The sequence below is a fragment of the Caenorhabditis briggsae genome (assembly GCF_000004555.2).
Source record: "Caenorhabditis briggsae complete genome, chrII, whole genome shotgun sequence".
Lineage (NCBI taxonomy): Eukaryota > Metazoa > Nematoda > Chromadorea > Rhabditida > Rhabditidae > Caenorhabditis > Caenorhabditis briggsae.
In genome coordinates this window covers 5,229,354-5,240,673 of record NC_013486.2, presented here as the reverse complement: position 1 = coordinate 5,240,673, position 11,320 = coordinate 5,229,354, and the positions used below count along the sequence as shown (strand labels likewise).

Genomic DNA, 11,320 nt, shown 5'->3' with positions numbered 1-11,320 from the left:
CTTGATCTTTTAAAACGAGTGTCACACCTTTCCATTTTTCATATCACTTGACAGATTTAGGTAACATCTAGTTCTCAGAACGTACCCAACCACTTCCCTTTATCATTCATCTATCCGTCATTTGCCGTTGTCACTATCATCATTATCATTATCATCTACCGCGTCTGAAGTGTTCTCTTTTGTTTGAAGACACCCTGAATTTCAGCATCCTCCCTTTTTCACCTGGAATTTCGAAGAAACCGGTTTGTTCCTTCCATTCCAGACACCATGAGTTTCAACTATAAACAAACCGATTTTGAGGTGAATATGCAGATTTTTCAGTGTTTGAAAATACAAAGAATCAATTTTCAGGTAAACCTAGAAAACCAGGAAAAGGGACCAGAAACATCATGGATGTGTTGGGGCAAAACTCGATTTTTGATTTTGTTCATTGGGTGAGTCACTGGTTTGAATATAGATCTTGAATTATTAAACAAAGCGCTTCGAAGCGTAAACTAGAAGAATTCCGGTCAATTGGTGTAATTATATTAGCTGTGTATTAAAATGACGTTATCTGTCTAATTATAGGTTCACATACATAAATTTCGTCGCAAAATAAGAGAAAATAACAGAATTCTGAATTTCTGAATTTCTGAATTTCTGAATTTCTCAATTTCTCAATTTCTCAATTTCTCAATTTTTGAAAGGGATAAAAACATCATTCTCACAAAATTTGGTATCATATAGCACACAAACAGAGACTTTTGGCTCCAGAAATTGGTCCGTTTTGCTCTTTTTGAAGTGGAACTTTATTTAAATCACGCACTGATGAAATTTTCATTTTTTTTGTACTTTCCAGTCGATTTTAAGCAATATTTGAGTAATTACGACTTTTGAAAATTTGAGCAATAATCATATTTTGAGAATTATCAGGGCTCATAGACCAAATCGGGCTACCAAATTTTGTGAGAATGATGTTTTTATCCCTTCTGAACGTTTGAAATCTTTTTTCGCACTTCTGAATAAATTTTTAAAATTCATGAAAAAAGTGTGGTAGACTCCATGGTGATTTAAAAAAAAAAATTTTTTTGAAATTTTTCGAAAATCAGATCATAGGAAATGTTCAGAAAAGTGTTTCCCATTTGCCAAACTTTTCGGAAACGGTTTTTTAAGTTTGAAAAAATAAGAAAAATAAAAATAAACGAACGAGGGCCCGAACCTGCATTCGTGGTCCTCCCTGCTATAGCACTAGGCTACCGAGACATGTTTTACTCTTGTACGCAACGCAGTGAAGAAAGGGGAGGAGAAGGGAGGCGATGAGACTGGTGGAAATGCTATAATTTCAGATTGATTTTTCTCGAGTTTCAGCGATTTTTGCAGGTAGAGACTATTATTACGTAAAAGCCCATACTCGATTCTATAAATGAGTCAATTTAAAGAAAATTCTGAAGAGCTTTCTGAACGACATTCCCTTGTGAGTTCTGGAGTTCGAAGATCCTTATATTCCCAAATTTTAGGTTTCAAAGTTTAGAAATTTAAAACTTCTTAATACTTGTACGCTTCTATTATTCAAAAAAAAGATAAAAACATTTAGAAATTTTGAAAAATCAAAATCCCAATCTTTCGGTATACAAAAAAGCCAATAACTTTGAGCCCGCATATCTCGGTTCTTGTAAAAGATATCAAAAAGAATTAAACTGACAAAATATTGATATTATGATAAACATTTTGACAATTGTCCGCTTCATGATATCTTTCACAGGAACCGAGATAAATAAGCTCAAAGTTGAGGGGTTTTGATGGCCTTCTATTGGAGTGTTTACAGTATTTTCCATTGAAACGTGCAAAGTATTTTATTATTGTTGAAATCTGGGAAAAACAAAATTTTTAAAAACCTGAAAAATGATTTCTGAAAACTTTGATGTTCTTCTAGTACCTTCTATCTCAAAATGACTCTTTAAATCACATGAAACAACGAAACCAAGAAATCAAAGAATCATAGATTTCTCACTATTTACGAGGGAATTCCAGACTGGTCTGTATCACATGCACAAACGCCAACATGATTCTGATGAATTTCACTGTCATTTGCATGGACGACGTCATCAGTGAGCAGAAGACAACATTTACGAACAGAACACGTTAGGAGACCACTTTTGAAAGTCACTTTGAGGTTGTAGTTTTCAGACTGGCTAGAAAAATCATCCGATATTTCGTTGACGTTCTCTGCCGCCGCAGTTGGAGCAATATTCGGAACAATTCCAGCAGTGACACTCATTGCCAGATATGGAATACGGTACTTATACAAATGGGAAGATGTGCATACAGTATCGGTCAATATGAGGGTCACTCAAACGCTAACTTTGAGCTGATACATCTTGGTTTCTGTAAAAGATATCAAAAAGCGGTCAACTAACAAAATGTTAAGCATAATATAAAAAATATTTTGTCAGTTGATTACTTTTTAATATCTTTCACATAAACCGAGATATATGGATTCAAGTTAAGCCGTTCGGGAGGTCTTTGAATTTCGGAAAATCTCTGAATTTCGGAAAATCTTTGACTTTCGGAATTTCAGAATTTCTGAGTTTCTGAATTTCCGAATTTCTGAATTTCGAAAAGTTCGGAGTTTGAGATCATGAGATTCCTAAATTTAAAAAAAATCAACTGAAAGATACGTCTTACTGACCGATACTGTACATAAAAATCATACGAATTTAATTATTCCAGACGAGTTCTTACTGTATACGGACTGTTGTCCGCTGCAGGAACGATTCTGACGCCGTTGGCAGTGGAATATGGATTGATTCCAGTGTTGATTGCTAGATTCTTTCAAGGAGTTGGTGCATCTGTTTTGTATTCCTCAATCGGAACAATTTCCGAGTCATGGAGTCCGATTACGGAGATCGGAACGTTCGTGGCATTTTTGTCATCGGCGTTTCAGATTAGTAACATTGTGACGATGCCAACAGCTGGTTTTCTTTGCGAGTCTTCACTTGGATGGAGATCTATTTATTATATTTTTGGAGGGATTACTGTAGTTTTGTATATAGTGTTCTATTGGTATTACAATGATGCGCCGGATAAGCATAAGTGAGTCATCGGCATCCTATCATTCTAAAATTACGTTTTCAGACATGTCGGCAAAAAAGAGCTTCGAAGAATTCGTGACGGGAAGATTATTACATCTTCGACAATTAAGACACAACTTCAAGTGAAATACAGTCAGATTTTCACAAATTGGGAAGTTTTCGAGATTACTTTGGCTGTGAGAATGCCCAATATGGAATAAGCTTGAAATTTATAAATTTTCAGATAATCGGAGGAAGTGCTTCAGTTATCTGTCTCAATAACTACGGTCCCATTTATTTGAATAAGGTTTGGCCACTTTTTTGAAATACGCTGCGGAGCTTAGGTCCTGCAGCAAAATCCTTCAAGGCGCATGTGTTTTCTTGAAAATTTTCTGGTCTTTTTATCGCTTTTTCGGTAATTTTTATTGTGCTTTCTGCGATTTTTCAATTAGAAAATAATTCGAAATCGATGAAATTAAAAGAAAAATCGAACGATCCAAAGAAAAAAAACAGAAAATAATTACGAAAAATACATGTTCCTTTAAATGCGCCTTTAAGCTCCGCCCACCATCGAATTTTATACCACAGTAATAAATAACGTTTTTATGCCTTTGTTTAAGGTTTTGGGCCTGAATATTCGAGAAACGGGTTATTCGAATGCCATTCCATACTTTTTCGCTGCAATTGTCAAGTTTGCAGCCGGACCAATTACAGATAAATTGGCTCATATTACGGAAAGAGTTAGTTTTGAACATCAGTAATCTCATCATTTACCACGCTATTTCAGATTCGTTTAATAATGTTCGCTTTTGTTCCTCAGGTCGCAATGGCCATCGGATATTTAGTAATGTCATTTGTAAGACTAAAACTAATTCGCTTTAGGCCAACAGCTATTATTCAGACATCACACGTCATCATTGCTCAGGTGGCGTACACATTTTCGGTCGTACTAGCAGGCCTGAATGTGATCGGAATGGTGAAATGCGCTCAAATTGTCGCTGAAAAACATTTGGCACTGATAATGGCGGTGATATCAATGAGCTCCTGGGTGTCCGCGTTCATTCTTCCCATCGTCATTGGCGTCATTTGTCCGACGAATTCTCATGCCGAGTGGTCTCGATTCTACCTATTTGTTGCCATTTTTGTAACATTGACCAATATTCCCTTCCCGTTTCTGGCGAGGGTGAGCGGGAGAAAACGAGTAGCTCCTGAAACGAAGTTTTAATTTAATAAATGGGTTCTATCGATCTAATGGTTACTAAAACGCCAACAATTCATAAATCTACACCGCCATTAAAAGACATCTCAAGGTTTTGAGGAAAACTTTGAAAATCCAAAGGGGGTGAGAGATACAAAAAATATAAGGATGGGCAGAGAGAAAAAAACGGGGACAGGACAGACTAAAGACGGAGAGGTAAACACGGGGAAACAGGGGGGGGGGGGGGAAGTGTTGAATAAATGATAACATGAAAAAAAAATCCAAAGAAAATAATCTGGGATAGGGAATTCTCAGGAAATTAGGAACGGAAAACATCGGAAAAAAATAACCAAAGAAAAAAGACAACAACGGGGTTAATGATTATGGAATGAATTGGTTGGAACTTTATACTTCTCAATGACTCTTCCAACCAACAAATTCCATTATCATTAATGGGGGACAGGTATTATCTGGAAATAAAAAATGGGATCATGGAATTATGATTGAGAAGAGGAAGTTGTAGAAAACTGATTTGAAGAGTCTGAATATAAAGATGAAAGAAGGAAATCGAAGTGGTGGGACGAGCTACACGCATTTTAGAGATTGAGAGAAAAAGATTGTGACCCAAGAAGAAGGAGAAAATGACAAAAGAACTGAAAAAAAGAACGCTATGATTCAGTAATTTTGACATTTTTCAAATATAAATAGAAAAGAATATATATGGGAACTACGAAAAAAAGAAGGGTATGAGATAAACGAGTTAACGACGTGATGGGTTGACTGGAGCCGTTGGAATCGCATCGATTTCTCCCTTGTTGAGACGATCAGAAGCGGCGGTACCACGGAAGCCGAGGATGTTTCCATCGAGAACTTGTTTTTGGGTCTGGAAAAAGAAAATTTTTGCTAAGGTTTCTCTTTATCATTTGATCGATTACCTTCTTCTTCTTCTTGCCTTGCCCGTTTCCAGAATTCGAGTTAGATCCAGAGTTGGAGTCCGATGGAGCAGCAGCGGCAGCACGAGCAGAGGTTAGGTCATCGGCATCTGGATGAGCCGCACCACCAGCAGCACGCATTGCGATACGGCGCTTGAGGAACTCGCGAACAAACTCCTTGACGGCTTTCGATTCGTCCAAATACGACATGACGATGTCCTCGACCTGAAAAATAAACATAAATTGACAATCAGCATGAATTAGGAAGATTCGAACAAAACGCTGGGTGAAACGAAAGCCAGTGTATTTTTTCGGTAAAAAATCGGAGCTGCGGAAGAGAAACGTCGGTGGCCGCGGCCAAAAGTCCCACAGCGACAACTACCGTAATTATAAAAATTTGATTTTCCAGATTTATTTTCTTGATTTTCGTTTTCAGTTACTATCAAAATTTTCATTTTGGTTTGGGGAAAAACGACAGAAAACTCGACGGCTAAAAGCAGTGAAAAAACGAGAAAATAAATCCTGAAGATTAAAATATTTTAGGCTACGGTAGTTGTCGTTGTGGGACCGTCGGCCACAGCCACCGGTATTTTTCGTCTACAGCTTCATGTTTTTAACCAGAATACGCTGCTAATATACTAATTTTGATAGTGTCAAACGAAGTCTAAAAATATCCAACTGATAACCATTCCTTCGTTTTCAGTGATAAGCTGACAGAATCCAAAATAGAACGCGTATCAAAGAAAGGTTTGGTCTCTCTGAATGACCCAAAATAGGCGAGTTTCGAAACTAAGTGATGATGACAGTGTGAATAATGGAGGAAGTCAATTATGATGTGATAGAAACAAAAAATCAATTTTAGCTACTATGTAATAGAACCAAAAATTGTTCAATTTCAATCGCCGTTTAAGTTTCAAGTGGTGATTAAGACGAAGGAATTATTAAACACGAAAAAATTGAATTTCCTGGAAAATCACGAAAGAGAAGATCCTGGAAAGAGGTTTTCATTGAAAATGGAGAGAATGAAAGAAAACACACTTCGTTGAGAAGAGCAAGTTTTCGGGATAGCAGATTATCCCGACACTAATCTGCGTTTCGTTGAATTGTGCATCAAATTCTGAGAAAAATAACTCGAAAATCAACTATGTAGTCACTTATTTTCCAAGAATCAATTACCAGTAGCAAAGTGTTCAAAAGTGCTAGAAACGAATGAGGCGAAAATGAAATTGTTGGTGGTGCGAATGGCATCCATTTCCCGTTGCGGAAGACTTTTGTTTGCAAAGAAGGGAATCCAAAAATAGACAAAACGACGACGAAGGAGACGAGGGAGAGAGGGAGAGAACCAATAAATGAAAAAGGCATTGGCTATATAGCAGCAAACCGAACTGCCGAGAAGAAGAATTATGTTTTGTATATGGATGGATTCTTGCAGAGAAAATTTGAGGATATAGCAGAAAAACAGAAGAAGCACAACAACAGCGACAACGAATACACTACTAACTGCTACTGCTACTGGTTGAAGTGTGTGCGTTTGTTGGCATCCATCGAAAACAAGCGGCTGTTGGCGAAGAGTCCTTCCCTTATTTTGGACCTTCTTCCTGCGCCGCCCCTTTTTTGTTGATGAAGAGGGAAACGGGAAGAGATTTATCTAGATTTTGTTGGGAGTGTGAAGAAGAAGAAAACTGACTTCTAGCAGGCAGGGGTACTGGTACGAAAGAGAGATTGGCTCAACTAACTAACGAACATGTCTTCTATTTCTTCAGATGACTAATAAAGCATTTTTGCCAGTTTGCCAAGTACGGGAATTCTATCATTTTTGATTTTGGACTAAAGACCTCTTCAAAAAGATTCTCAAAATGTACTAAACCGGGATACTCGATCACTAGAAGTGCGTTAACACACACATCCGGACCCAAAAAAGGATCTCTGAAATAACTAAAAAAAAAGGAAATAAAATTCGGAGCACTTTGAGGCTACTGGACATGTCTAGACGAATAAAAATAGCAAGACTCTGGCATCAGGTAATCACTCCTTTCTCTCTCCATTTCATAACAACAATGACACATTGCTAATTCGTATAGCTCGTGTTGAATATCGTGAGAAAGAGCGAGGAACTCTATTTATATTTTTTCAGAGAGCTCTCTCTCTCTCTCTCTCTCTCGTGATCTCTTCGATTAGTCATATCATCTATACATATTTTTAAATATTCAGATTATGAATAAGCACATGTGATTGTTGTTATGAAGAGCTGTATAACTTTTTTCTCTATGCACTCTCTTCTGAAATTTCGAGGAGAAAATGAGGAGAAAGAGTCTAAAAATAGAAAAAGTATATAGTCAGAAGTGCAGGAAGGAGGGGAAAAGGTGAACATAGGGGACGGACGACGGCTCGCTGCTTCTGCGACATTCAAAAATGTACTTTGAGTATATACACTTTTGGGCTCATGTTAAAGGATTTCAATTCACTGAAAGCTGTCATTGATGGGTAGAGAGAATTACGAAAAGGATGGTTTTCAGATGATATGGATAACTTTGAAAATATTTCTGACAATTCCCCTTGCAAATAAATAAACAGAGAAAAGTTAAAACAATCTACTCACCTCGTTTGGATTCTCCAAAGTCAATATGCATGCATACAATGTGGGAGCGTCCAGTTGGGTCGAGAATGTCCGGAACTTCTGGATGAACCAATCCTGGAATGCATCAGAAGCCACTTGCTCTTTGCTCTTTTTCGTCTTCTCGGCTGGTGGTTGAGCTGCAGCTTTTGCTTTTGCTGGTGCTGGCGCTGGTTTGGCTGCAGCTGGCTTGGTTACCACGATCTTTGATTGAGAGCTCTTCTTTTGCAGAGCCATCTGTAACGAATTTTGGTCACTTCTTATAATTAGCTGCCTTTTTCGAACGAACCTTGTTCGCAGCTTCGAGAGATGGGCCATCCAAGAATGGTGATACATAAGCCTTGGAGTTATTAGCTTCTGGAGCAGCCCAAGTCTTCGTAGCTCCCCACAAGCCACCACTCTTTTCTGGAGAAATGACTGTAGTTGCAGCAGTCGAAGACTGTTCTTTTGCCTTCTGCTTAGCGTTTCGTTCTTGCTCGGCCTTCATTTTGCGTTCTTCCTCGAGCTGAATTTCCATCAAAGTTTTCTCGCTCTTCTGGGGGGCTTCAGTTGTCTTGGCAGCCCATGGAGCTGGCTTTGTATGCTTAACTTCCTTGGTAATTGCGGTCCATCCCTCGGAATCATCGCTACCGCTTGGAGACACTTGCTTTGGAACTCCAGTGGTAACCGGGTTGGAAGATGTGCTAACTACCGGTGCCTTCGGCGATGCCCAAATTGCATCAAGCTGAGCTTGTTTGGCAGCTTCACGTGCGATCCTCTCATTTTCCGCAATTCGCTTCTTCTCCTCTTCTGCTGCCTTCTGTTTCAATTCATCTCCACGTTGAATTCGCTGGATCACCTCCGCCGCTCTTTTGGCCTCTTCTGCTAGACGGTTGTTTTCTCTGTCAGCAGCTTCTTGAGCCTGTCGACTTCTCTGTTCAGCCAATTTCTTTGCAGCGGCAGCTTCTCTCTGTTTTTCTTCGAACACTCTTCTGGCATGCTCTTCGCTTTCCTTCTTTCGGAGGGCTTCAGCTTCGATCGCAGCTCTACGTTGCTCCACTTCGCGTGCTTCCATCTCAATCTGCTGTTGCCGTGCCAACGCTTCTCGTTTCAATTCAGCGTCCCGCTTTTCCAGCTCTTCACGGTGTCTCTGAAGTGCCAGCTCCTGTTCTCTGATTTGTTGCTGTGACATTTCCTGCTGAAGTGAGAGCTGTCGATACATTGCTTCGTGGAATTTCGCCATCTTTTCAGCTTCTTCTTGCATTCGACGGTTATGCTCCTCAGCGAGTCTTTGACGTTCAGCAAGAATTTGCTGCTCAAATGTTGACTGCATCAATGAGATCATATCGTTTGGCTGTACCATACTCGACCACATATTCATTCCACCGTATGGTGCAGAAGGGAACATTGGATTCGTAGTAGATGGGTACGATGGAATGCTAGCAACACTTGTAGGTGGAGGAATCGGCACGTGTGGTTTTTCGACGTCTTCAGGATACTCAAACGGCGTAGTGGCTCCGTGAATCTTCTTTAGTTCACCTGGAAATAATCTTATGAGCTATGGATCCTATGGCTTAGCTATAACTCACCAATAGTCTTGTACTCTCCCTTTTCACCTCGTTGAACTCTCAAAGTTTCATCGGTAAAGTAACCCGCTTTGAACCACACTGTCATCTGATCTTTATGGAACGGTCCACGACGGGTTTCCGTGGGATCCATGTAGTAGAATTCAACAGGTTCTTCTTTCACCACTGGAGCAGGTCCACTGGCGGAAGATGGAGTTGAGCCGCCTGATAAATTGGGTTGGAAAAATACACCCATTCCGCCACCCATATTGCTGTTGGACCAAGTTGAAGCATCAGGCTGATAAGATGACAGATGTGATAGATCCGAATTCTGAGATTCTTCTCGCGGTTGCGCAGATGTCGGAGCAGATGAGTTCTGTTGAGACTGTAATGGTGGTGACGGATTCTCTCCAGAATTCTTTTTCACCGCGGCCACCATCTGGTTTCGATCTCTCCACACAGCGGAATCAGAACCAGAGTCCCGATTATTCCATTGAGCGGTAGATGGAGGTTGTTGGCTGTTTTGTTGCTGTTGTTGTTGTTGGGTCCGTTGAATCCACGATTCAGAGCGAGCCCAAGCAGGGCGATCCGACGAAGAGGGAGCGGTGTTTGTAGAAGATCGGCTAGTTGCTCCCACCTTTGACCAACCTTCTTCTTCTTCGTCATCGCTTTCACTACGAGTAGCAGCTACGTTCACAGCCTTTGGACGGTCGGTTGGGTCGTTCGGGTTGTACAAAGCATCGGCTCTCGTGTTGAAAGATGCGCCAGTCGTGCTACCACCACGACCAACGCTTCCTACGCCTCCTCCTCTACGAACGCTATTGAACTTTGACTGATATGTGCCGATCGCTTCGTCTGTCGAACCAGCCGGTGATCCATTAATGGGTCCACCGTATCCATTCTCCGTGCCAGTTCTCGTACCTCCACGGCCCGCGAAAAATGTTCCGGAAGCGCGACCAACAGTACTTCCTGCACGTGTTGCTCCTCCAACAGAACGTTCGGGAGTCTTACCTGAAGCTTTTAAAGTCTTTTTTTAAAATCGGAGTCAAAAGATCTTACTCCATGAAGACTTTGGAGTCCAGCGGTTAGTCGTTGATTGTCCGTTTTGAATAGAAGGAGAGCCGATTCCCCCTCCATATCCACTCCCATAAGCAGCTCCGGCGGCAATGGAAGCTCTATCAGCGTGAGAAAGGAGAGACATCGCTTTCGAAGAATTGATATTATGTTGAAGTTTCTGAAAAAGGCCTTTGTTATTATCGATAGAGAGAGAGAGAGTCAGAGAACTATATATTGCCAGAAACAAATCAGAACTAAAGATAAGTGAAGAGGTGGGTGCGAACAACAAAAGAGCATCAGAAGGCTCTGTGTCCTCTCCCTCCATACGTTTCTTCGGCCATTTATCAAAAACTAATATTGTTACTGAACACTATTTCTTACTCTAAAAATTCAACTATAATTTCCTACCTGTTCGAGTTCAGTAGGCGGAGTATTCGAGACGGGCGATATAATATTCTCGGTGAAAAATGCCTGATTGCGCAACGCATCGTGCATTATCGATCCGGTTGGGGCCAGTTCGAGAAGACGTTCGCGCGTGTACGAGAATTCCGAAACCACTGGAGGTGAGAGGACCGCAGCGGCAGCAGCAGCAGCAGCGAGTGCCGAGGAAGAGGAGATATCCTAATTGAACACATTTTTCGTAAAATTTTTTATAGGGAAAATTGGGCCAAGTACTAGTGGGTATGGAGAGAGGGGCTCAGAAAATACTATCTTTCTTTTTCAGGAACACATGGACAAGCGCAAGAAAATTCGCGCTTCCGAGAAAATATTTGACATTAAATAGAACTTTGAATAACTTTCACCCACACTTGCCGAAGAGCTGAATCCGGGTCGGCTGATAACTCGCTTGAAAACTGAAATTGTGAGCGAAACAACATACCAAGTGATGAAGCTCGACAAACTCTACAACCTCCTTAAAATGAGCC

The 11,320-nt window shown here is 40.4% G+C and overlaps 2 protein-coding genes across 2 annotated transcripts; one reads left to right on the top strand and one right to left on the bottom strand.

Moving 5' to 3' along the window:
• Positions 1–267: 267 nt before the first annotated feature.
• Positions 268–4,275, top strand: CBG11239 (the record flags this gene model as incomplete). Its single annotated transcript, XM_045242058.1, has 10 exons — positions 268–300; positions 352–434; positions 2,011–2,120; positions 2,167–2,275; positions 2,710–3,072; positions 3,115–3,247; positions 3,295–3,357; positions 3,671–3,790; positions 3,838–3,906; positions 3,952–4,275. 10 exons carry the CDS (start codon positions 268–270, stop codon positions 4,273–4,275), a joined length of 1,407 nt encoding a protein of 468 aa, XP_045094491.1.
• Positions 4,276–5,008: 733 nt separating this feature from the next.
• Positions 5,009–10,889, bottom strand: CBG11240 (the record flags this gene model as incomplete). Its single annotated transcript, XM_045242057.1, has 8 exons — positions 5,009–5,131; positions 5,184–5,405; positions 6,655–6,789; positions 7,780–8,031; positions 8,084–9,312; positions 9,363–10,349; positions 10,398–10,572; positions 10,803–10,889. 8 exons carry the CDS (start codon positions 10,887–10,889, stop codon positions 5,009–5,011), a joined length of 3,210 nt encoding a protein of 1,069 aa, XP_045094492.1.
• Between the last annotated feature and the right edge of the window lie 431 nt (positions 10,890–11,320).